Here is a 27,308-nt window from a genome sequence, read left to right as displayed (position 1 = left end):
GCTGTGCCACAGCACTGGTCCTTGAAGCAACTTTTAGATTACACTTTTTTCAAAATTAATTATTTTTGTTAGATCTTAATCATTTTAGTGAATAAGCCATTCCTGAAGGCTACCAAACATTCATATTGGAATGATTCTGGCAATGTTGACAATTTTGTTTTGAGTTCCTATTTAAATCTTTACCTGTTTATTCCCACTTGTTTCCATTTCCCACTCATTTCTGTCCCTGCTGCCATTGGCAGTCATATGTTTTATGTGTCACACTTTATTTGTATGTCCTTTTTTAAATTGATTGACTTGAGAAACAAAGAGCCTGATGGGTCTACACTGGCAGGCAGCTAGAATCAAGAGTTGGAGCCAGGCATCAAACTCAGGCACTCTTATATGAAATGTGGGCATTTTACCTGCTAAACCAAACACCACTCGTTTTAAAATATAGTTTTTGGTGCACACCGTCTCCTTCATCCACCACTGCTGCCTCCTTCTGCCACTCCTGGTGCTCTTTCAGTGTGGACCTGGTACCTCTTTTGCGAGTGCCAGCTGAGGAGACTGGTGCTTGCCATGGCCGACAAAAAGCCCAAGGAAGGAGTCAAGACTGAGAACAGCAATGATACTCATTTGCAGATGGGGGGCGGGGGGCAGGATGGTTCTGTGGTGTGGTTTAAAGAGGCATACACCACTTAGGAAACTAATGGAAGCCTATTATGAACAACAGGGTCTGTCAGTGAGGTAGATCAGATTTCTGATTTAACTGAATCAGACACATGTACACAGCTGGAACTGGAAGATGAAGATACACTTGATGTGTTCCAGCCCCAGAGAGGAGGTATCTGCTAAGAAGGGAACCTACTACTTTACTCTAGAGCCCTGTTCTTACAGACCCAGAAAACACTCTTCATCACGCCCTGACTACTACAGTGGAGTTTGCTCTATTTCATCTTCCTCTTCCCCATCCCTTTATTCCTGGTGTATGTGCACAAGCATATTGCAGTTTTTCTTTTCTTTCTCTCTCTCTCTTTTTTAACTAAATGGCCAAAGGTATGTTTTGATTTATATCAAATGGAGACGGAATGGGAAAAAATACTGGTTCTGTGAAAATATCCTCTTTCTTCATTAGTGAACACTCATTCAGCTCTTATTTTTTTAAGAGATTTATTTATTTATTTATTTATTTATTTATTTATTTATTTATTTGAAAAGCAGAGTTACAGAGAGGCAGAGGCATAGAAAGAAAGAGGGGTCTTCTGTCCGCTGGTTCACTCCCCAAATGGCCACAACAGCCAGAGCTGTGCCTGTCTGAAGCCAGGAGCCTAGAGCTTCTTCAGAGTCTCCCATGCAGGTGCAGGGGCCCAAGGACTTGGGCCATCTTCTACTGCTTTCCCAGGCCACAGCAGAGAGCTGGATCGGAACTGGAGCAGCCGGGACTCAAACCAACGCCCATATGGGATGCCAGCACTGCAGGCAATGGCTTTCCCTGCTCCGCCACAGTGCCGTCCCCTCATTCAGCTCTTATCTTTATATTTAAGTAAGTTATTATCCTCTCACAGTTTTTTTATTTTTTTTTTTATTTTATTTTATTTTTTGACAGGCAGAGTGGACAATGAGAGAGAGAGAGACAGAGAGAAAGGTCTTCCTTTGCCGTTGGTTCACCCTCCAATGGCTGCCGCAGCCGGCACGCTGCGGCCGGCGCACCGCGCTGATCTGATGGCAGGAGCCAGGAGCCAGGTGCTTTTCCTGGTCTCCCATGGGGTGCAGGGCCCAAGCACCTGGGCCATCCTCCACTGCACTCCCTGGCCACAGCAGAGAGCTGGCCTGGAAGAGGGGCAACCGGGACAGAATCCGGCACCCCAACCGGGACTAGAACCCGGTGTGCCGGCGCCGCTAGTCGGAGGATTAGCCTAGTGAGCCGCAGCGCCGGCCTATCCTCTCACAGTTTTAACAAAAACAACATAAAAATTCTTGCATACCTTGTTTGATTTTAGAATTTCAATGTTTTTTATTTATCATTGTAAAACCAAGGACAATTTTATAGGTATTTTTGTATGTAGCTGTTACATTTAGGATAATCTTTCTTTTAAGTAGGGGTAAATGAATACTAGATAAGTTTTCCCTTCAAGTCAAGCATCTTGTTTAAATAAACTTACTGTTTAAAAAAAAATAAAGTTTTTGCTATGTTCGCATGATTTTTGAGTTATAGGAATAATATTGTATTAGATTTTATGCTTTTTTCAAATATTCTCTTTTATTTATTTACTTGAAAGAGACAGAGATAGAGATCTGGTTCACTCCTCAAATGTCCACAACGGCTGTGGCTGAGCCAGGCCAAAGCCAGGAACCAGGAACTCAATACAGGTCTCTTATGTGGATAGCAAGGACCCAACTACTGAGCCATCACCTGCTGCCTCACAGTATGCATATTAGAGGAAGCTGCAATCAGGAGCGTAGCCAGAACTCAAACCCAGGCCCTCTATTACACATTTGGGCATCTCAAGGGGCCTCTTCCCCACTACACCAATGCCCACTTCTATCCTGGATCTTTTTCTACAAACCATGTATTTTGATTACTTTTCTAAGTATTGTTTTACTTTTCTAGGATCCAATTCAGGATTCCTGATGGCATGCCTCCTTGTCAGTTCTTTTCTTTTTAATTGAGATATGATTCATATATTATAAAATTCATTATTCTAACCTGTACAGTTCAACAGTTTTTAGCATAGTCACAAGATTGTGCAACCATTACTAATAATTCCATAGTATTTTAACCAGTTCCCCTTTTCAAAAAAGGAACCCCAGACCCATTAGAATTCATTTCCTGTGGCTGGCACTGTGGCGTAGCAGGTAAAGCTGCCGCCTGCAGTGCCGGTATCCCATATGGGCACCGGTTTGAGTCCCAGCTGCTCCACTTCTGATCCAGCTCTATACTATGGCCTGGGGAAGCAGTAGAAGATGGCCCAAATCCTTGGGCCCCTGCACCCGTGTGGGAGACCCAGAAGAAGCTCCTGGCTCCTGGAGCCAATGGGGAGTGAACCAACAGATGGAAGATTTCCCCTCTCTGTCTTTCCTCCTCTCTCTATACAACTCTGACTTTAAAATAAATAAATAATTCTTACAAAAAAAAGAAAAAAGTCATTTCCCATTCTCCTCAAACCTCTATCCCTCCTCGGCAACCAGGATTCGAATTTGTATGTCAGCAGACTGGCTGACCCATTCATTCAAATAGAATCATACACCATGTGACTTTTTGTGTCTGGCATCTGTCACTTAGCAAAATGTTTTCAAGTTTGCCTTTGTTGTAGCATGTACAAGTACCTTATTCCTTTTTGTGACTAATGAATAATGTTGCATTATGTAGTCATACATTTTGCTTACCTGTTCATCATATGTTTCCACTTTTTTACTGCTGCAAGTAATGCTGCTATGAACACTAGCATAGGAGGTTTTTGTATTGATGGGTGATTTCATTTTTCTTGGGAATATTATAGTTAGGAGTGGGATTGTGGGGTTGTATGGTAACTCCAGTTAACTCTCTGAGGAACTGCCAAATTGTTTTCCACAGCAGATGTACCATTTTACATTCCCACCAGCAATGTATGAGAGTTCCAGTCTCTACATCCTTGACACTTATGTTTACTGGTCTATTTGTTTGTTTTTCTAGCCATTCCAATGAGTATGAGGTGGTATCTCATTGATATCTTTGTGATGACTGAAGACACTGAGCATCTTTATGTGCTGATTGGCCATTTGTGTCTCTTCTTTGGAGAAATGTTTGTTCAATTCCTTTGCCCATGTATAACTTTATTATTGAATTGTAAGATTTCTATATGCTAAATACTAGACCTTTCTCAGATACATCAGGCTTCAAAAAGTTCATGGGAAATATTTACTGTGGCTTTCAAAAATTTTGACAACAAAATAAACTTAAATTTTAATTCCATTTCTCCATTAACTCTTTGCAATGCCCTCTTATTTACGTTTTAAGTATTCTCCATGCTGTAGTTCTATTTCTACTTTTTCGATGTTATCCTTCAATACACAAAATTTTTAATATTGCTGAAATCTTATTCTTATATTTTTGCCTCTTATATCATAGCATCACATGTTTTTAATATTTACCCAAATAGCTGAATGATCATAGTTGATTGCTTTTAACTGCTTGACAGTTGTTTTAAGGATTTAATTTATTTATTTGAAAGACAGAGGTTACGGGGGGGTGGGGTTTTCCATCTGCTGATTCACTCCCCAAATGGCTGCAATGGCCCAAGCTGAGCTAATCCAAAGCTAGGAGCCAGGAGCTTCGTGAATTATTTATGCATTAGTCCAATTTCTTTTTTTTTTTTTTAGTTAATTTCATTTCTTTTTAGAAATAATTAACTTTAAAGAAGTACCCAAGAATGATACATCTTTTGGGAGTACTTAGACATAGTTATAATACAACTCTTTGAGGACAGAGGTCATGCGTTGGAAGTTAGTGCACAGTGACTCTTGTTGTTAATTTAACAATTAAGACTGTTACGTATGACATCAGTAATCACCCTAGACTCTTGACATGAGCTGCCTAGGCTATGGAAACCTTTTGAATCAGCAAACTGTCAGTATTTAGAAAAGACCATAAGCAAAGTCGAAGTTCTCTTCTCCCTTCAGAGAGAAGTACTTCATTCTTTGATGAATACTTCTTTCCACTAGGGTCTCAACCACTGACGTCACTTATGTAAGATATTTTTTGCCATAGTGTCTTGACTTTCCATACCTGAAATGTTCATGTGGGATTTTCAGCCAGACTAGAGTACCTTTAAGGGCTGATCTGAGGTCAGAGTGCTATTTAAAGTGATTGTCATTCTTGAGTCTGCTGTGTGGAGTGCTTCCTATGTTGGAGCATTCACTCCCTTTTAATTCTATCTATTATTATTACCAGACCCTTAATCCTATCCATATGATCACTTTAACACTTAACATGGTATTTTTACCACCCAGCTTGAGGTTTGGGGTCACATGGCAAGTTTTTAAGCTGTACCCTTAGAAGTAAGTCTGTGAGAATGTATGTAGAACTAAACAGATTTACAGTTACAAACTTCATACACTTCATAATTACAACTTTAGGAACATGGTGATTCTTCCCACCATATCCACCCATCCACTTATACTCCCAATCCCTCTTGCTCCTCCCTCTGTTATTCCCACTTTTATTTTTTACTGAGATCTATTTTCAATTGACTTTATACACATATGTTTAACTCAATGGTAAGTAAAAAGCACAGCAAATAGTATTTAAAAAAAAAAAAAAACTGTTCCTCAACAGTCAAGACAAGAGCTGTTCAAGTTATTGTTTCCCAAAGTATCAACTTCACTTCTACAGAAATCCTTTTAGGTGCTCTATTGGTTATCACAGGTCAAGGAGAACATGTGGTATTTGTCCCATAGGGCTGGCTCATTTCACTAAGTATGATGTTTTCCAGATTCATCTATTTTGTTATAAATTACTGAATTTAATTTTTTTAAACTGCTCTGTAGTATACCATAGTGCACATATCCCATAACTTCTTTTATCCAGTCTTCAGTGGAAAGGCATTTGGGTAGATCCCATGTATTAGCTATTGTGAATTGAGCTGCAGTAAACATGGGGATCCAGATAACTCTTTCATAGGCTGATTTCATTTCCCTTGGGTAAATTCCCAGGAGTGGGATGGCTGGGTCATATGTTAGGTCTATATTCAGATTCTGAGGTATCTCCATATTATCTTCCAAAGTGGCACTATCAGTTTATATTCTCAGAAACAGTGGATTAAGGTTCCCTTTTCCCCATGCCCTTGCCAACATTTGTTGTTTGTTGATTTCTGTGTGAAAGCCATTCTAACTGGGGTGAGGTGAAACCTCATTGTGTTTTTTTTTTTTTTTTTTTTTGAAAGGCAGAGTGGACAGTGAGAGAGAGAGACAGAGAGAAAGGTCTTCCTTTGCTGTTGGTTCACCCTCCAATGGCCGCTGCGGCCGGCGCAGCGCGCTGATCCGATGGCAGGAGCCAGGAGCCAGGTGCTTTTCCTGGTCTCCCATGGGGTGCAGGGCCCAAGCACCTGGGCCATCCTCCACTGCACTCCCTGGCCACAGCAGAGAGCTGGCCTGGAAGAGGGGCAACCGGGACAGAATCCAGCGCCCCAACCGGGACTAGAACCCGGTGTGCCGGCGCCGCTAGGCGGAGGATTAGCCTAGTGAGCCGCGGCGCCGGCCCTCATTGTGGTTTTGATTTGCATTTCTCTGACACCTAGTGATCCTGAGCATTTTTTCGTATGTCTGATGGCCATTTGGATTTCCTCTTTTGAAAAATATCTGTTTAAGTCCTTTGCCCATTTCTTAACTGGATTTTTTATTTTGTTGTTGAGTTTCTTGATCTCTTTATATATTCTGATTATTAATCCTTATTTAATTGAATAGTTTGAAAATAATTTCTCCCATTCAGTTGGTTGCCTCTTCACTTTCCTGAGTGTTTCTTTTGTAGTACAGAAGCTTCTCAATTTGATGTAATCCCATTTGTCCATTGTGGCTTTGATTGCTTGTGCCTCTGGGGTCTTTTCCAAGAAGTCTTTGCCTATGCCAGTGTCTTACAGGGTTTCCCCAATTTTCTCTAATAATTTGATGGTATCTGATCATAGATTTAGGTCTTTAATCCATTTTGAGTGGATTTCTGTGTAAGGTGTAAGGTAGGGGTCTTGCTTCATGCTTCTGCATGTGGAAATCCAGTTTTCCCAGCACCATTTGTTGAAGAGACTGTCCTTGCTCCAGGGATTGATTTTAGCTCCTTTGTCAAATATGTTAGTTTTAGATGGGTGAGTTGATTTCTAGCATTTCTGTTCTGTTCTATTGGTCTATCCACCTGTTTTTGTACCAGAACCAGGCTATTTTGATTATAACTTCCCTGTAGTATGTCTTGAAATCTGGTTTTGTGATGCCTCCAGCTTTGCTTTTGTTGTATAAGATTGCTTTAGCTAATTGGGGTCTCCTCTATTACCATATGAATTTCAGGGTAAGGGTTAGGATTAGAGTTGAAAAAATATGAAAAAATTTCATTTTTTCTATATCTGAAAGAATGTCCTTGGTATTTTAAATGATATTACATTGAATCTGTAGATTGCTTTTGGAAGTATGGACATTTTGATGATACTAGTTCTTCCAGTCCATGAACATGGAAGATTTTTTTCCATCTTCTTCTATTTCTATTTTAATATTTTGTAATTCTCATCATAGAGATCTTTGATGTCCTTGGTTAAATTTATTACAAGGTATTTGATTTTTTTGTGTGTGTGTGTAGATATTGTGAATGGCATTGACCTTAGAAGTTCTTTCTCAGCCATGGCATTGTCTATGTATACAAAGGCTATTGATTTTTGTGTATTGATTTTATATCCTGTCACTTTACCAACCTCTTCTATGAGTTCCAATAGTCCCTCAGTGGAGCCTTTTGGATCTCCTATGTATAGAATCATGTCATCTGCAAATAGGAAAAGTTTGACTTCCTCCTTCCCAATTTGTAACCCTTTGATTTGTTTTTCTTGCCTAATGGCTCTAAGACTTCCAGGACTATACTGAATAGCAGTGGTAAGAGTGAGCATCCTTGTCTGGTTCCAGATCTCAGTGGGAATGCTTCCACTTTTTCCCCATTCAGTAGCACACTGGCCATGGGTTTGTCAAAGATTTCCTTGATTGTGTTGAGGAATGTTCCTTCTATACACAATTTGCTAAAAGTTTTCATCATGAAAGAGTATTATATGTTATCAAATGCTTTCTCTGCATCTATTGAGATAATCATATGGTTTTTGTTCTTCAATTTGTTAATGTGATGTATCACATTGATTGATTTGCAAAGGTTGAACCATCCCTGCATACCAGGGATAAATCCCACTTGGTGCAGGTGAATGATCTTTCTGATGTGTTGTTGGATTCGATTGGCCAAAATTTTTTTGAGGATTTTTGCATCTATGTTCATCAGGGAAATTGGTCTGTAACTATCTTTCTCAGTTGTATCTTTTTCAGGTTTAGGAATTAAGGTGATACTGGCTTCATAGAAGGAATTTGGGAGGATTCCCTCCCTTTCAATTATTTTGAATAGCTTGAGAAGAATTGCAGTTAGTTCTTTAAATGTCTGGTAGAGTTCAGCAGTGAAGCCATTTGGTCCTGGACTTTTCTTTGTTGGGAGGGTCTTTATTACTGATTCAACTTCCATGTTGGCTATGGGCCTGTTTGAATTATCTGTGTCTTCACGGCTCAATTTAGGTAGGTTCTATATGTCCAGGAATCTATCCATTTCTTCTAGGTTTCCCAGTTTGTTGGCATACAGCTCTTTGTAATAATTTCTGATGATTTTTTTTTTAAATTTCTGTGGTGTCTGTTGTTAGATTTCCTTTTTCACCTCTAATTTTATTGATTTGGGTCTTCTCTCTCCTTTATTTTGGCTAGTTGGGTCAATGGTATGTCAATTTTTTTGTTTTTTTGTTCTTTTCAGAAAATCATCTCTTAATTTCGCTGGTCTTTTGTATTGGGGGGGGTTCTATTTTGTTTATTTCTTCTCTAATTTAATTATTCTTTTTCTCCTACTATTTTTGGGTTTGGTTTGCTATTGTTTTTCTAGATCCTTCAGATGCATTGATAGCTCATTTATTTGGTGCCTTTCCAATTTCTTGATGTAGGTACCAATTCCTGTAAACTTTCCTTTTAACACTATTTTTGCCTTACCCCATAAATTTTGATATATTATATTGACATCTTCATTTGTTTCCAGAAGTTTTTTTATTTCTCTGTTGATTTCTTCATTCAGGAGCTCAGTCTCCACGTGTTTGCATATGTTCTAGGAATTCCCGAGTTGTTAATTCCCAGCTTCATTCCATTGTGGTCTGAGAATATGCATGGTATGATTTCGAATTTTTTGAATTTGTTGAGACTTGCTTTATGTCCTAGCATGTAGCTGATCCTGGAGAAAGTTCCATATACTAGTGAGAAGAATGTGTATTCTGCAACTGTAGAATGGGAAGTTCTGTAGATATCTGTTAGGTCCATTTGGTCTGTAGTATTGATTAACTCTGCTGTTTCCTTGCTGATTTTCTGTCTAGTTGATCTGTCCATTGCTGAAAGTGGGATATTGAAGTCACCCATTACTATTGTATTTGAGTCGTGTCTCTCTTTAGCTCTCTTAACATTTCTTTTAAATAGCCAGGTGCCCTCTAATTAGGTGCATATACATTTATAATAGTCACATCTTCCTTTTGAATGTATCCCTTAATTATTACATAGTGCCCTTCTTTGTCTCTTTTAACTGTGTGTGTGTGTGTGTGTGTGTGTGTGTGTTAAAGTCTATTTTGTCTGATATTAGGGTGGCTACACCAGCTCTTTTTTGATTTCTGTTAGCATGGAATATCTTTTTCCATCCTTTCACTTTCAGTCTGCATACATCTTTGTTGGAGAGATGTGTTTCTTGTAGGCAGCAAATAGATGGGTTTTGTTTTTTAATCCATTCAGGCAGTCTGTGTCTTTTAACCAGAGTGTTGAGGCCATTTACATTCAAAGTGACTATTGATAAGAAACGACTTTGCCCTGCTATTTTTCCATAAATATTCTTATTTTTTACTTTGGATTTCCTTTGTACTTTTACTGGAAGATTTTCTTCCTTTACCTTCTTTCACAGTGATAACCATGCTTCTGTGTATAGCACATCCTTAAACATCTTTTGCAAAGCTGGATGAGTGATGATAAATTCTTTTAATTTCTGTTTGTTATGGAAGGTCTTTATTTCACTTTCATTCATAAACAAGAGCTTTACAGGGTACAGTATTCTGGGTTGTCAGGTTTTTTTCTCTTAAAACTTGGAATATATCTCACCATTCTCTCCTAGCCTGTAGGTTTCTGAAGTCTGCTGTGAGTATAACTGGAGATCCCCTGAAAGTGATCTGGCATTTCTCTTGTGCACATTTTAGAATCTTTTTTTTATGTTTTACTGTGGAGAGTTTGATTATTGTTTTCTCCTAGACTAGAGCAGTAAGCTCCCTCCCTATTCCACCATCTTAATCCAGTCTCCCAATTTCATTTTAGAAAGTGCAAATATCTTTTCCTATCATCTGTATGTTAACTATGACCATCATATCCTTCATTACACAGAAATTCCTAAGTTAGATGTAATCAACTGGTCAATTATTACCTTAAAAGTTGAGCTTTTGAGGTTTATAAGTCACTCTTTTATCCCACATGACAGAGATTTTCATATTATATCATCTTCTGCTAGATTTATAAGGTTTTGTTTAGGTTTTTAATCCCTATGTGCCCACCCTGTTAATAGTTCCAGGAGAGGTATTCTGTATATTAACTTACCCTTTACATGTAAGTCTCCAAGCTCTGTTCTGTGCTGTTTATTTTGTTCTTAGACTGATGGTATACATTTCAGTTTATAATTTTGCAATGTATATATTTATGGTCTATTTTAATCTATTTGTCTACTAGGGCAAATATCTCCCCCTCCCTCCTCCCCACCTAAATTAACTAGGTATTCATGGAAGTTTTCCATGTAAAATTTTAGAGCAAATTATCAGACCTCTCAGAAAACTTCAGTTTTGAATATTTTCCTTATATAGATTAACTTTGGGAGAATTTATATCTGTAAATATTAAGTCATGCCACCTGAAAGCATGGGATGTCTCACTGTTTACTTTAGAATGTTCTCAGAGTTCTTATTTACTCTTGGTAAAGATAATACATCATGTGTGTTGCTGCAGTTTAACTGTGGATTTGTATTTATCCTTTCATAATACATTTTCTCTGAAGTACTCACAGAAACTCCAGCAAAACTTGTAATTCTCATTGAAGGAGAGACTTATCCCATTGCTTCACTGTTTGAAGAATTTTCAGATAAATTGAGAGAGAATATAGCCTTGTTTGACATCATAGGATAAATATTTAACTTGGAGAAGCAGAATAACTTGTAGCACAAAAATCAATTGGAGAAACCATGTAACTGGGTTGGACTGCACATGAAGAGAATGCCACTGATAGAAAGTTTTACTTCACCTTGATACGGACAAAAACAAAACAAAACAAAAAAACACGTAACTTACACCAAATTGTGCTGCATCTGTCTGGAAGTAGCATCTCTCATCCTTGGGAAGGTGGAGGAAAACCTGAAGCTGGTTCTCTTACTGACACTGTGCTGCTCAGGTGCCTTACACCCATTACTCTAGCCAACTAGTAAAGTCCAAATGTGACCGCACTGCACTCAGACTAGCAGACTAAGGTGTAAACATCTCCAAGTCATCTTGGTTTTATTATTTTATTTTTTTATTTAATAAATATAAATTTACAAAGTACAACTTTTGAATTGTTCCAGCTTTTTCCCCCATAACCTCCCTCCCACCCGCAACCATCCCATCTCCCACTCCCTCTCCCATCCCATTCTTCATCAGGATTCATTTTCAATTATCTTTATAGACAGAAGATCAACTTAGTACATACTAAGTAAAGATTTCAACAGACTGCACCCACACAGCCACACGAAATATAGAGTACTGTTCAAGTAATAGTTTTACCGTTAATTCTCATAGTACAACACATTACAGATGCTGTTTTCCTCTTCAGTCACCGTCCTCTGAATGTAGCAATGAACTTACAATGATGAGAAAAGGTTTCAACTCTATGAGCTCTCCAGTTTAGAGAAGATGACTTGAAATTGACATGCCAGCAAGGTCAAAGGACTTCTGGGAATTACCAGTGGATACAGAAATATAAAGATAAGTGAGCCTTGGTTCCTGTTAACAGGGAGTTCACAGTCTAGCAGGAGAGACAGGTGTTCAGTGAGCTCTGACACCAAGTGGGAAATGCTATGGAAATGCTGTGATCACAGTGTGCATAAGGAGCTAATTAGGATTTAACAGTGGAGTTGACACTTTGTTTTTTGGGTTTTTTTATGATTTACTTATTTACTTATTTGAAAGAATTACAGAGAGAGGAGAGACAGAGATCTTCCATCTGCTGGTTTACATCTCAAATGATCACAACAGCCAGGACTGGACCAGGCCAAAGCCCAAGGGTTTCCCACATGGTTGCAGGGGCCCAAGCATTTGAGCCATCTTCCAGTGCTTTCCTAGATGCATTAGCAAGGAGCTAGATTGGAAGTGGAGCAGCTGGGACTCAAACCAGCACCCAGATGAGATGCTGGCACTGCATATGGTAGCTTAATCTACTGTGCTACAACCCCAGCCTTGGTGAAGTGGGAAGGCAGGGGTGCCCAGGTTACAGCTTTGTGCAGCAGCCAAAAGGTTACATAGATTCTTAAGCAGGATTTATCTGTATTAGCACTGGAGTCCTGGGGCCTGCATCGTGGCACATTAGGTCAAGCCATTGCTTATGACACCAGCATCCCATATCAGTGCCAGTTTAAGTCCCTGCTGCTCTGTTTCCAATCCAGCTCCCTGCTTATGCACCTGGGAAAGCAGCAGAAGATGGCCCAAGTACTTGAACCACTTGCCACCCACATGGGAGACCTGGATGGAGTTCTAGGTTCCTGGCTTAAGCCTGGCCTAGCCTGGACTGTTTTGGCTGTTTAGGGGGTGAACCAGCAGATGGAAGATCTCTCTCTGTGTCTCTCTCCATCTCTGCCTTTTTCCCTGCACCCCATCTGTAACTCTGCTTTTCAATTGAATAAATAAATCTTAAAAAAAAAAAAAACATAAAAGAAAAGAAAAGAATTGGGATTCTAAAAGCAGAGTGAAGGCCACAGTGATGGCAGGGACACCAGTAAGGAAGCCAATGAGTGTAATTAGTTCAGCTAATTTGGAAAGTAACGTCCATGACAGCAATGTAAAAAAGCAGCAGATTCTCAGGTCATTAAAAAAAATGTTTCTAGCATACCCAGCCCCCACCCCCCAACTTCCTGGATAAGTTCTGGACTGAAGTTTAGTCCTGCATCTCTAGGGCTGGCCTCTTGGTGAAATCCATGTCAACACAAGCCCAGCAGCCAGAGAGGGTCAGAAATTCTCAGGGGCTACCAGCTCAATCGTAGACCGTTCATCTATCCTCCTGCCACTTTTTACCATCTTGCCTGTGTTTTTAAGCTCTTTTAAATTTTCAGTTGCAAGAAGTGGGGGTTTGGCCGGCGTCGCTGCTCAACAGGCTAATCCTCCACTTGCAGCACCGGCACACCGGGTTCTAGTCCCGGTCGGGGCGCCGGATTCTATCCCGGTTGCTCCTCTTCCAGGCCAGCTCTCTGCTGTGGCCCGGGAGTGCAGTGGAGGATGGCCCAAGTCCTTGGGCCCTGCACCCGCAAGGGAAACCAGGAGGAAGCACCTGGCTCCTGGCTTCAGATCAGCCGCAGCGCGCCGGCCGCGGCGGCCATTGGAGGGTGAACCAACGGAAAAGGAAGATCTTTCTCTCTGTCTCTCTGTCCATTCTGCCTGTCTAAATAAATAAATAAATAAATAAATAAAATTTTAAAACGCAGTTAAAAAAAAAGAAGTGGGGGTTTTTATTTTATTTATTTATTTATTTATTTTTAGGATATATTTATTTGCAGGCAGAGTTTCACAGAGAAAGAGAGAGATCTTCCATCTGCTGGTTTACTCCCCAAATGGCTGCAACAGCCAAGGTTGGGCTGGGGCTTAGGGACCAGGGAGGGAAGTCTGTAACTCCTTCTGGGTCTCCCACTTGGGTACAGGGTCCCCAGCGTTCACACCATCCTCTGCTACTTTTCCTGGGCACATTAGCAGGGAGCTGGATTAGAAACAGAGCAGCCGGGTCTCAAACTGGTACCCATATGGGATGCCACCATCATCAATAGCGGTTTAACCTACACCACCACAATACTGGCCCCTAGAAGTTCCTAAGCAATAAATTATCTGTGTTTAGTCCCATAAAACTTTGAAGAGAAGCAGCTTAATCCAAGCCATAAAATAGGGCAACATATATTAGTGTTTCCTCAGCAGAAATTGCTTCCTGTCATTCATCTTCTATGTCTAACATCAGATTTTATCTGTACTTTATTGTAATTCATATCAATTTCCACATTAGTCTAGCTTAAAATAGCCTATACATGAAGCATTGTTCCAAATGAGGTGAGCATTCCAGGATGCGTACTTAGAGAAGTCCAGCCCCCAGCGAGGCATGACGATGCGGAGGACGACGATGACAGAAGTGTTGATGGAACAGACACTGATACGGTGAACAGCACTTATCAGGCAGTGTCCTAAGCTGTGCATTTGTTGTGCTTCTGATACTCACAGCAACCCTACAAGGTAGCTGATTCTCCTGCTGTAGATGGGACTGGGAGATGCACAGAGAATACAGGCAGTGTGCAGTGGAGCCCACGCAACTCAGTGACCAGGTCAGGCACGTCCATCCGCCTGCTTCAGGGCACAAGATCTTCATCACCACGCTATGCTCCTTCTCTAATACTTTAAATATTCTATGGCTGATATTTGGACAGAATAAAACAAAAGTTTCATCATTGAAGTATGAGTCTGGGAGCTGGTAATGTGGCTTAGTAGGTAAAGCCACTGCCTACAATGCCGGCATCCCATATGGGCGCCAGTATTGCTCCACTTCCAATCCAGCTCCCTGCTATGGCCTGGGAAAGCAATAGAGGATGGCCCAAGTCCTTGGGCTTCTGCAACCCACGTGGGAGACCTGGAAGAGGCTCCTGGCTCCTGGCTTCTGATCAGCTTGGCTCTGGCTGTTGCGGCCTACTGGGGAGTGAACCAGCAGATTGAAGACTTCTCTCTGCCTCTGCCTCTCTGTAACTCTGTTTTTCAAATAAATAAATCTTTTTCTTTAAAAAAAAAAAAAAAGGATATTTAAGGCCGGCGCCATGACTCAATAGGCTAATCCTCTGCCTGCGGCACCGGCACACCAGGTTCTAGTCCCAGTAGGGGTGCCGGATTCTGTCCCGGTTGCCCCTCTTCCAGTCCAGCTCTCTGCTGTGGCCCAGGAGTGCAGTGAAGGATGGCCCAAGTGCTTGGGCCCTGCACCCGCATGGGAGACCAGGAGAAGCACCTGGCTCCTGGCTTTGGATCAGCGCAATGCGCCGGCCGCAGCAGCCATTGGGGAGTGAACCAACAGAAAAGGAAGACCTTTCTCTCTGTCTGTCTCTCTCTCACTATCCACTCTGCCTGTCAAAAAAAAAAAAAAAAATATATATATATATATATATGGATCTGAGAAACTGAAGAATGTTTTTCTTGGGACTGGCGCTGTGGCACAGCAGGTAAAGCTGCCATGTGGAGTGCTTGCATTGCATTTGGGCACCAATTCAAGTCCTGGCTGCTCCCCTTCCCATCCAGCTCCCTGTTAATGTGCATAGGAAAGCAGCAGAAGATGACCCAAGTCCTTGGGTCCCTGCACCCAAGTGGCAGACCCAGATGAAGCTCCTGGCTTCGGTCGAGCCCAGCCCTGGCCACAGCGGCCATTTGGGGAGTGAACAAAAGGATGGAAGATTCTCTCTCTCTCTCTCTCTTTCTCTCCCCCCAACTCTATTTCCAAATAAATAAATAAATATTTTAAAAAGTAATCAATCTCTTCTTACCGTCCACTCCCGTGGCTTGCCATCTCGTCTTATCAGCAGGCAGTCAGTCCTGTGCTTCAGGGAACAGCAGGGAATCCAAACACTTGGGCCATCTGCTGCTGCTTTCCTAGGCCATCAGCAGAGAGCTGGATTGGAAGTGGAGCAGCTGGGACACAAACCAGTGCCCACATGGGATGCCAGCATCACAGGCAATGGCTTTACCCACTATGCCACAGCACCGGCCCCAAACACTTTTCTTTACAAGTTATCCAGCCTCAGGTATTTTGTTATAGTAATAGAAAATGAACGAATCCAACCATATGCTTTATTAGTATTAATTTTTCAGTGCTTAATTCTCATTCATTCTAAAAGTTTTCAATGCTTCTCTTAGATTTTGAAGTACTTGAGCCTGCCATGCCTGTGCCAAGTATTCTTCTAGGTGCCAACATAGATTTCCTACTTTTAAACTATATTTGAATTTCTAACATAAACCCTGCATGATTGTGAATTATTCTTTTGCTTTGTTGTTCACTTTGTTAGCAGTTCAGCCATTTATTCAACAGATACTTAGTGCCTACTATCTGCTGGGTACTGATCTGGGTATAGGGGCAAACAAAACACAAAAACCCCTGCCTTCAGGATGCTTACTTTTTTATATTTTTATTTTTTAACTTTTATTTAATAAATATAAATTTCCAAAGTACAGCTTTTGGATTATAGCGGCTTTTCCCCCCATAACCTCCCTCCCACCCACAACCATCCCATCTCCCTCTCCCTCTCCCATCCCATTCACATCAAGATTCATTTTCAATTATCTTTATATACAGAAGATCAATTTAGTATATACTAAGTAAAGATTTCAACTGTTTGCATCCACGCAGAAACACAAAGTATAAAGTACTGTTTGAGTACTAGTTATACTGTTAATTCACATAGTACAACACATTAAGGACAGAGATCCTACATGGGGAGTAAGTGCACAGTGACTCCTGTTGTTGATTTAACAATTGACACTCCAATTTATGGCATCAGTAATCACCTGAGGCTCTTGTCATGAGTTGCCAAGGCTATGGAGGCCTTTTGAGTTCACCAACTCCACTCTTATTTAGACAAGGTCATAGTCAAAGTAGAAGTTTTCTCCTCCCTTCAGAGAAAGGTACTTGCTTCTTTGATGGCCCGTTCTTTCTGCTGAGATCTCACAGAGATCTTTCATTTAGGTTTTGTGTGTGTGTGTGTGTGTGTGTGTGTGTGTTTTTGCCGGAGTGTCTTGGCTTTCCATGCCTGAAATACTCTCATGGGCTTTTTAGCTGGACCCGAATGCGTTAAGGGCTGATTCTGAGGCCAGAGTGCTGTTTAGGACATCTGCCATTCTATGAGGCAGACCAACACTCTTGGAACCTAGCTCTGTTATCTAGAATGGATCACCAATTATCACTGGTGTGCTCTGGGAAGTCACAGAGCAGGCTGCATAATGGGTCATGGACTCTGTCTCCTAGATAAATGTAATTGAGTGTGTTCATTTCTAATTTCTATATTGTATGGATGAGCCAAACAAAAATGAAAGTGGGAAGTAAGAATATGATTTCTGTTCTTGTGACTTGTAAGCATTAATCAAAAGCCCAGGTGGGAAAGATGTTAATGTTCCAGTTCCGGACAGCTGCCAGCCATGCTGCTCTCCCTGAAGAGTCGGCTCACAGCTGCTTGTCTCATTTTGATAGATCCTGTTGGCCGCATGCTTTTCTGTATCCGTTCTTACTTCTACTGTTTTTTCATTTGAACAGAACATCACGGTCCACCATCAGGAACAAACTCAGCCCGGCAGAGCCCAGCACTGCAACACAGGCCCATGGGACAGTCACAGGCCAACCACACACCTGGGGACAGGTGAGGTTGTTCTTAGATTTTCGCTCCTGATCTCCCCAATCTTCATAACCCACTGCATCCCCAACTCCCATGCTGTTAATGTGAAAGCCAGCTGTTGAGGTCAACATAAGAACTCTGGCAGGTTCCACCCTCAAATACTTTCACTATTCCCTTTCCCCCAGTGTCTCCATCCCTCTCCTCAACCCCTTCCCAGGCGCGGTGCGATTATCCTGTCATGAGAGTTGCACGAAGGTGGAAAGAAGTGACAGCAGCCTCAGCTTCTGCTGCTCTTGTTCATTATGGTTTTGATGGGAAAACTCCAGGGGCTGGCGCTGTGGTGCAGCGGGTTAACGCCCTGGCCTGAAGCGCCGGCATCCCATATGAGCGCCAGTTCAAGACCCAGCTGCTGCTCTTCCAATCCAGCTCTCTGCTATGGCCTGGGAAGGCAGTGGAAGATGGCACAAGTCTTTGGGCCCCTGCACCTGCGTGGGAGACCCAGAAGAAGCTCCTGGCTCCTGATCGGTGCAGCTCCGGCCGTTGCGGCCAATTGGGGAGTGAACCAGCGGATGGAAAACCTCTCTCTCTCTCTCTCTCTCTCTCTCTCTCTCTCTCTCCTCTGCCTCTCCTCTCTGTCTGTGTAACTCTGACTTTCAAGTAAATAAATAAATCTTAAAAAAAAAAAAAGTTCCTCCAAAAAAAAAAAAAAAAAAAAGATTGAAAACTCAAGATCTGCAGATCTGCTTGGGTTGTCGTCTCAGACTGCCTGAGCAGAGCAGAGCAGAGCATCTTTCTTTCCTGTTTTGTTCAAACACAGCCATGGAACAAAAACTAGATTTCCAGAAACTCAGCAACTGCAGGAAAGCTGTTTTTCACTGTGACAAGGTCAGCTTCTCTGCCCTCTGTTCAGCTACTGAGTGCAGTTTTCCTTGGTGGGAAACCGCACTGAGATGCCCTTGAGAAAGACAGTGCTGGCGTCAGACGTGGGCTGGGTTGGGAGTTAAAGGCCGGGCTTCTCAAGCAGCCCTGGTTCCGGACACAGTGAGCCAATAGTGATTTGTCAGAGGAGAACGGCAACGTTTAGCTTTTCAAAGACAAGAAATTAACCTGCCTTTACTTTTACAATGATTCTCATTTTCTCACTTACAAGAGTGACTTGACTTCTCTCTTGTAGAAGTGCCCTGGAAGGTGAAGTGGGAAAAGATGTCTCCACTCCCTATAGACATTCCTGGTCTGACCACAAGCACCTCACCCCACCTGATACCGCCGTGATCTCCGTCGTGGGCAGTCGGCACAATCAGGTGAGCCAGGATCCCCCAAATGCAGACCAAACTTTTGAGTTGCTGTGTTAGTGCTATGGGTGAAAGCTTAGTGCAAATCAGTTCAGAAATTTGTTCCAAAAATAGTGCTTGTCTACCTGGCTGTGTATTCACATTCAGTTATCTTCCATGAAGGATTGTAAAGAGAAAAGTTGACTCTTCCAGTAGAAGAAATTTGAGCCCTCAATTAAGTCCTTAGAAGTAAATAGTATTTTAACTAAACAAAATAGGAGTCACTTTTTTTTTTTTTTTTTTCAGGAAAATGTCAAAATCTAGTTAGAGGAAGCACCTTCTAAATCTCTGTTTCCTGAGTGTTCCATTGCACATTGACCAACTAGTAGGGAAGATGTGTAAATCTTCAGATTCATTAGGGGCATTGACAAAAACAACCCTCAAACCCAAACTAATCTTCCTTCCTCACGATGCAGGATGCATACGAGAGTATGAATTATTTCTTGCAGCTATAAAAGTAGCCTTTCTTCAAAATGTAAATAAGTCAGTCCTTGAGAATTTTTCATATACTTCTTTCTTTGTAGAGCCTTGGTTGTTACCCAGTAGAGCTGGAGAGAGGGCCCCGGGGCTTTGGATTCAGCCTCCGAGGGGGCAAGGAGTACAACATGGGGCTGTTCATCCTTCGTCTTGCTGAGGACGGCCCCGCCATCAAAGACGGCAGAATCCACGTGAGTTGGCTTCTGGCCGTAACCTGTGGCTCTCATTTCAGACTGGAAACATCTAAAAATAATTGCTGTAAAGAAAATGAAGAAGGAAACCTCTTGAATCTTAAGAAGCAGGTTTTTCCATTACTAAAATCTAAAGGGCAAATACTTGTTACTTTGTGTTTTACTTTTTGCTTAGTTTTTACCTATTTATTTACACTTTATTTGGAAATCAAAGAGACAGAGATTTCCTGTCTGCTGGCTTACTCCCCAAATACCCACAACAAGAACTAGGCCAAGCTGAAGCCAGGAACCTGGAACTCGGTCTGGATCTTCCTCATGGGTGGCAGGACCCAAGTACTTGAGCCATCACCTACTGCCCCCCAGGGCGTGTGTCAGCAGGAAGCTGGATCAGAAGTGAGGAGGTGGGGCTTGACCCAGGCACTGTAGTATGGGATGTGGGCCTCCCAGGCAGCATCCTAACCACTCTGCCAAATGCCTGTCCCCATTTTTCTTTCTCAACCCCCTTGATGATTTCATGTATCCACTTCAGTGTGCTATACTATATTGAAACCCAATGGCCGCGCCGCGGCTCAATAGGCTAATCCTTCACCTTGCGGCGCCAGCACGCCGGGTTCTAGTCCCAGTCAGGGTGCGGATTCTGTCCCGGTTGCCCCTCTTCCAGGTCAGCTCTCTGCTGTGGCCAGGGAGTGCAGTGGAGGATGGTCCAAGTGCTTGGGCCCTGCACCCCATGGGAGACCAGAAGCACCTGGCTCCTGCCTTCGGATCAGCGCGGTGTGCCAGCCACAGCGCACCAGCTGCGGCGGCCATTGGAGGTGAACCAACAGCAAAGGAAGACCTTTCTCTCTGTCTCTCTCTCTCACTGTCCACTCTGCCTGTCAAAAAAAAAAAAAAAAAAAGTAAATTTTTTTTAAAGATTCATTTTATTTATTTGAAAGGCAGAGTGACAGAGACAGAGAGAGATCTTCCATCCTCCAGTTTACTCCCCAGATGGCCACAATGGCCAGGGCTGGGCCAGGCGAAAGCCAGGAGCCAGCTCTCCCACATGGGTGCAGGGGCCAAGCACTCAGGCCATCTTCTGCCTCTTTCCAGGCACATTAGCAGGGAGCTGGATGGGAAGCGGAGCAGCCAAGGCCCAAACCAGCACCCATATGGGTTGCTGGCATCACAGGTAGCAGCTTTATCCATTATGCCATAGCGCTAGCCCCTGAAATAAAAATTTTTGAAAAGATTATTATTATAAGACACTTGCTGTCTTCAATTTTTTTTAAAAAAAATAGTTAATTCACTTGTATTTAGTTAGGTTGCATACTAGAATTTTAAGTTCAAGAGTACTATCCAAGAGAATTTTTGTACTTCCTTCCTCTGTCACCAGTAAGCAGTGGGATGAGGGAACTGGGTTTTTTGTGCTCTGTTTGTTTTACCTTTTAACTTAAGTAAACTAACCCGAAAGGCAGGCAGTCCTGTGAGTTATTAGGTGGCATGTTCTGACAGTGATTGCCAAAGGCTTCTGCACGATCACAGTTTCTAATTTCTCACATCACTACTTCACTCCCATTACTGGTTTCATAATCATGTATTGTGTTTGTGCTATCCATGGTTTCTACCAACCATAGAATGAGTTGGAAGGGGTGACCTGAGAAAGACCTGTGATTAGTGAGTGAGAGGAAGTTAAGAACATGGGAAGGTTGTGAGAGCAGAGCTGCAGAATGTTTATGACAGGGAGAGGGGCTCGTGGCAGGATGCCTACAACCAAGAGCTAGGATCTAGCCTCAGTTCACTTTCTTGTAGAGACAGTTCAGGGGCTGGTGTTGTTGGCATAGCAGGTAAAGTCTGCAGTGCCAGCATCCCACATGGGCACCAATTTGAGTCCTAGCTACTCCACTTCTTATCCAGCTCCTTGCTAATGGCCTGGAAAAAGCAGTGGAGAATGGCAGAAGCATTTGGGCCCTTGCCACTAATATGGGAGACCAAGATGAAGCCACTGGCTTCTGCCTGGCCCAGCGCTGGCTGTTGTAGCCATCTAGGGAGTGAACCAGTGGATGGGAATTATCTCTGTCTCTCCCTGACTTTCAAAATAAACAATCTGAGAGAGAGAGAGAGAGAGAGAGAGAGAAATGCAGAAGAGCGAAAGAAAGTGTTGTCTTCCATCCGCTGGTTCACTCCCCAAATGGCCACACAGCCAGAGCTGGGCCAATCTGAAGCCAGAAGCCAGAAGCCAGGAACTTCTTCCAGGTTTCCCACGCAAATCCAGGGGCCCAAGCACTTGGGCCATCTTCCACTGCCTTCCCAGGCCATAGCAGAGAGCTGGATTAGAAGTAGAACAGCCAGGACTTGAACTGGCGCCCATGTGGGATGCTGGCGCTGCAGGCAAAGGCTTAACCTACTACTATCAGTGCTGACCTAAAAAGTGCATTATTTATTTGAGATACAGAAAGAATTCCCACCCACTGGTTCTGTTTCCAGATGAAACAGAACCAGATTTCATTCCAGATTAAAAATAAGCTCTGACAACTGAAAACAGAAACAAGCTATTAACCGTTAGGTCCAAAACTGCTCTGAGCTATAATAAGATGATGTCAGCTCTTCAGAAGAGTTACTTTTCTGGCGATTAACTATCAAAATCTTAACTGGTAAGGAACATGAGAATCTTGCATAGAACTGGAACGCAGTAAAGTCGTACTGATGACAACAATCAGGGATAAATCTGCTCTAGCTGCCACTCCCGTGCATTTTCTGTGAGGCTAACAACTGGACTTGGGGTCCAGTATCTGTTATTCAGTGGCTGATCTAGTGCACTGAATATCATAGTAGGTATTCCATAGAAACGTTCAAAGTAAACTGGATCAACAGCCATTCTACCTATGAAATAATTGTTGTTTTTTAACAGATAAGATCAGTTCCTCACTCTTACTGGTAGACGGACAGGAGTGGGGAGTGCATGAGGTAGTCAGCAACACTGTACTGGTCACTACACTTGGAAAGGAACTGACAGTCACTGAGAGGATCTGCAGGTTTAGTGAGTTCTAAGCTGGTCCTTACATCTGGTTAAGAGGAGGAGGAGGGTAGAGGATGTTCTGAGATAAGAGAATTATGGGAAAGTCCATATTAGGGAATAGTGTCAAAATCTTTTAATATTCAACAAAAAGCAGTCAGATCTAGAAAACAGTGAGAGTCTACCCTCCTGAAGGCAGCACGCTTCCAACTACAGTCTCTGCAGTGGCATTACCCCCACCTGCAGAGTTAAAACTGGAGCTCAGGGATACTGAATCTCCTGTGAGTGCCGCTGTGGGACCAGCGCTGTGGTCCTCTAGCACAGCCCGTGGGCTCCATCTGGATTTGTTGTTACATGTAGTTTCTTAACAGGCTGTAGCATAATGTAAGCCTTGTGTTGTAATTCCAATATGTTTTTAGTGAGAAAAGAGATTCTTTTTTGCTAGCCCTTCTTCCTACTTTTCTTCTTCTATTTCATTTTTTCTCCTTTCATTTCTCTTCTTTACTCTTTGTTCCCCCACAATTTTAAATTATAAAAAATAGAACCTGAATGTTTATTTTTCTATCTATCAAAAGTTGTTCCTTTTTATTACATCTTCAAATAACACCATTTTAAAATATAGTTTACTCTTAGAGGTGCCTTTTTTTTTTTTAAGATTTATTCATTTATTTGAAAGTCAGAGTTACACAGAGAAGGAGAGGCAGAGACAGATCTTCCCTCCGCTAGTTCACTCCCCAACTGGCCGCAGCTGCACTGATCCGAAGCTAGAAGCCAGGAGCTTCCTCCAGGTCTCCCACATGGGTGCAGGGGCCCAAGGACTTGGGTCATCTTCCATTGCTTTCCCAGGCCACAGCAGAGAGCTGGATAGGAAGTGGAGCAGCCAGGTGTCGAATCGGTGCCCATATGGGATGACGGCCCTGAAGGCGGTGGCTTTACCTGCTACACCACAGCACCGGCCCCAGAGGTGCCTTTTTTTATCTTTTAGTTTTCTGTAGCTTCCCCTCCTCTGAGGGCCTGCCACCAGAAATCTGAAAGCCCTCTTTTCCCACCAATTTAATTTTAAACAAAAATGACACCTGGTGGCAAATCTACTCAATTACAAGTTGTATTTACAGTTTATTATACTAAGAATAAAGTGTACAGATTTGGAGAGTTAAGTCAAATGTGATTGAAATTAATTAGAATTTCAACCATGTTTTATAGGATAAACCTGAAGCATGCCCCAGTTATTACCTTCTTTAATTGACATTTAATTACCTGCAGGATTGTATGTCTAATACTGATTTCTCCTCTGTATCTCTTCTTCACAATTTTTTCACTACTTAAACAAGAGAAATCTATATACTGACTTTTGTTTCATGCATATATTCTCAATAGTAAGGGGTTTTTTTAATTAATTATCTTTAGTGCTTCTCTCCATCCTGTTTTTATTATTGTCTTTAAAAAAATTAACTGAATACCAGACACTGGGTAATTTATAAAGAAAACAAATTTATTTCCCACAGTCTGACAGCTGGGAAGTCCTAGGTTGAGAGGCCACATCTGGTGAGGGCCATCCTGATAACAGGACTGTGCACAGTCCTGAGCCCTGTGGGGCGTCACGTGGCAAGACCAAGCATGGGTGACCCAGGGAGTCTGGTAACAAAGCTACTCCCTCACTATGCCATTCAGCCACTTGTCCATGAATAGATGAATGAGGGCAGAGCCCTCACAATGCAAGCCCCCCCCCAAAAAATTCCCCCTCCAGTAAGTCATATGACTTTGGGGATTAATGCCAACACATACATTCCAGGGACAAACATTCAAATCCTAGCAATATGAAATCCATCTTTTTTCTGATTACATATCCTCCAGTTCTTTAAGAGTAAGACTCATCTTTTTTTATATATAAATATGCAGGACACTTTATGTTCTATTTCACAATTTATTTGAAATTTTTTGCATTGTAAAGAATAGGGTGTAGTCTATAGTTAAATCTTCCTACCAGTGCGCTTTAATATACTTGAAAACTAACATTTGTGCTTGGTGTACAATCCTGTTTCATCTCATTAAATCCTTCCAAGAACCCCAGGAGTCGGTACAGAAACCCTCACTTAGTAACTGAGGAAAACGAGACCACACAGCCAGCAAGCAGAGCCAGGACGTGAGCCTCAGCCACAGCGCTGGGCTGTATGTGGACTGGGTGTAGATACTGACCTTTGAGAAGTAATTATCAGTTCCCCTTCTGCTGTTACTTATGGGTTATTTTAGTAAGCTCCCATAAAGATTTACAATTTTGCTTTTGGAGATTTTACCAATATCGCATGGTTTAGTTCTGTTTTGAAGCCAATAGTCTTCTGTTGGCCTGTCTTCTTGAAATCAATTTAAAATTATTATTATTTTTTTTTTTTTGATAGGCAGAGTGGACAGTGAGAGAGAGAGAGAGAAAGGTCTTCCTTTTGCTGTTGGTTCACCCTCCAATGGCCGCCACGCCTGGCGCACTACAGCCGGCGCACCGCGCTGATCCGAAGGCAGGAGCCAGGTGCTTATCCTGGTTTCCCATGGGGTGCAGGGCCCAAGCACTTGGGCCATCCTCCACTGCACTCCCTGGCCACAGCAGAGAGCTGGCCTGGAAGAGGGGCAACCGGGACAGAATCTGGTGCCCCGACCAGGACTAGAACCCGGTGTGCCGGCGCCGCAAGGTGGAGGATTAGCCTAGTGAGCCGCGGCGCCAGCCTAAAATCATTATTTTTAATCAGGTTCTTTGCAAAAGTTATACTTGACTTTTCCATATTTGTCCTTTTTCTTTTAAAATAACAACAGACATTTCTGCAAACACAAACAGTACTGAAGTACCTTACTCTGATCCCTAGCTTTATGTTGGAAATGATTTTACACTGAAGTCTTTAAATGTAAGGCAGTTACTGGCTTCAAGTAAGTGTTTATATTAATCTCTAAGCTTAATTTTTTAGGCTTTTAATCTATAAATGTCATTTGTCTAATGCCTCATACACGTACAGGACATAATGGCAATACCCAGGCGCGGGCAGTTCTCCCAGGAAGGACTTCAAAGATGAGGCACCACCTGCCCAGGTTTTAAGGAATAAATTCAAGATTCAGCTCAAGTTTGAAAGTCCCCTTCACAGACTGATCATCCACATAGCGACCTGTGGGATCATTTGGATTGGGGTAGAAACTTACCTCCTGTTCCACTGCTTACCTTTTGGTGCCAAGTGTAGAATTTGGTTCTTGGATTGAAGATGCCTATATCCTGACTTAGCAGCCATATAAAACTTATCCATGTGCGATTTGTATCGAGAAAGTAAAACTGGACATTGTCTCTTCCTGTGGTTGTGCACTCCTCAGCCCTAGTGTGATTGTGCTGTGATCACATTAAATATTTAACAAATGAGAGAGTCACTTAGCAAGGTCACATGGCTGTGGAGCTGACAGAAGCAGAAAAGAAGAAGAGTGCAGAGTTTCATGTTGTTCCCGGGAATGTTCCCTGTCTAGGTTGGTGACCAGATTGTTGAAATCAATGGGGAGCCCACACAAGGCATCACACATACTCGAGCAATTGAGCTCATTCAGGCTGGTGGAAATAAAGTTCTTCTTCTCTTGAGGCCAGGAGCTGGCTTGATACCTGACCACGGTAAGTAACGTAGTTCGCTGGTAGCTTCAAAGTTGTATGTTAGGGAAGGGCAGCAGAAGGAAAAGGAATTTCTATTTGGAGGATAGCTTTTTTTTTTTTAACTAGCTAATTCAGAGGTGAACACCAGAACCACCAGAATCTAGTTGGATAACCGTGTACAAGTGAATTCAAGTATTCAATTTGTTGGAATGGAGTCCACTTTAAGTTGATTTCATCAGAAAACACAGATGGCTTTTGCGGAGAAATGTGCCTGTAAAATGGCAGGGCCCAGGAGGCAGCCATGTAGACGTCCTGCAGAACACTGCATGGCTCCTCTGGCCTGGCTCTCTCCTTCCCTGACTGACTACACGCTCCCAGCAAATGTTCCTTCCGTCCATGCGTAAGATGCGTGTCTCTGAGGGAGTAGGGTAAGGACTTCGGACTTTACTGGTCACTTGTCAGAAACAAGTCACGATAGCACTACCTCAAGACAGAGTTGGGCCTGAGACCATACCTGTACTCCTGTACTAATTGCAAACTTTCTTGGTTTCATTGTATGTTTTTGAAATATCACAGTATTTTAAAATCACTACTTTTAAGTACACTGTCCTGGAAATAAAGGCAGGACCACGCCCACTGAATACCTGTCCCCTCCCTGCCAAGGGCTGAGGGGGGGTCGTGCAGCCAGGAGCTCCTGCAGTCCCTTCAGCTTGTGAGTCTACTATCTGCCACCACCTGCTTAGGAATCATACATTCCCAGTGACACCTTTGCTAACTGCGCTGATTTTTTTTTTTTTTTCCACATAGTCCTAGGCTTTTTCTCTTCCTTCTTCAGGTTTGGCTCCTTCCGGTCTGTGCTCCTACGTGAAACCTGAGCAACATTAAGGCTTTCAGGGCTTTTCTTGGTCTTTCCTTAAAAAGACTTGGTAAATTTGCATGTCTTGTAAATCACTTCCTTCTTTTGTTTTCTTTTTAATTAAAAATGATGCTATTAAGTACATCTGTTTCTATCTTCTGCACTTTTCAGTCTTCTTTTGACATTAAATTGGACAGCTTACTGTAAGAAAATTATTTGCAAATGCCCATGTACCTCATTCTGGTTACCACAGTTTGGTCTCCTTTATTAATTAGTGATTTGGTCATATCCTTAAGATAAAACTTAGTTAGCTTGTGGACCAGGTAATTTGGTCCAATTTTATTATTTGTTTCTTTTAAGTTCATTATTGGGCCTTAATAATTTACAGCTCATATATTATCTTGCTAATTCTACATAACTGGAAAAATGAATTATTTTATGTATAGAAACAGCCTACCTTCTTGTATGAACAGA

At 42.2% G+C, this 27,308-nt stretch overlaps 1 protein-coding gene and 1 long non-coding RNA gene across 4 annotated transcripts in view; one reads left to right on the top strand and one right to left on the bottom strand.

Moving 5' to 3' along the window:
* The window catches only part of MAGI3 (membrane associated guanylate kinase, WW and PDZ domain containing 3), a 297,604-nt gene that overhangs the window by 267,312 nt on the left and 2,984 nt on the right, over window positions 1–27,308 (top strand). For 2 of the 3 annotated variants that reach the window (XM_017345962.3, XM_017345963.3), the window contains exons 17-20: window positions 17,299–17,401; window positions 18,552–18,678; window positions 19,233–19,376; window positions 25,861–25,999. In XM_017345962.3, the coding sequence (XP_017201451.2) occupies window positions 17,299–17,401; window positions 18,552–18,678; window positions 19,233–19,376; window positions 25,861–25,999 (513 nt within the window). Of the gene's footprint in view, window positions 1–17,298; window positions 17,402–18,551; window positions 18,679–19,232; window positions 19,377–25,860; window positions 26,000–26,813; window positions 26,905–27,308 lie in introns of all 3 variants that reach the window. The other variant, XM_017345964.3, reaches the window with a different exon arrangement.
* LOC138850575 (uncharacterized) lies at window positions 19,008–25,862 on the bottom strand. The gene is made up of 2 exons (XR_011390516.1): window positions 25,568–25,862; window positions 19,008–19,441 (listed from the first exon to the last, which is right to left on the bottom strand). It is a non-coding gene; the product is annotated as an uncharacterized lncRNA (long non-coding RNA).

Source organism: Oryctolagus cuniculus, chromosome 7 (genome assembly GCF_964237555.1).
Source record: "Oryctolagus cuniculus chromosome 7, mOryCun1.1, whole genome shotgun sequence".
NCBI lineage: Eukaryota > Metazoa > Chordata > Mammalia > Lagomorpha > Leporidae > Oryctolagus > Oryctolagus cuniculus.
This window is presented reverse-complemented; position numbering and strand designations above follow the sequence as displayed.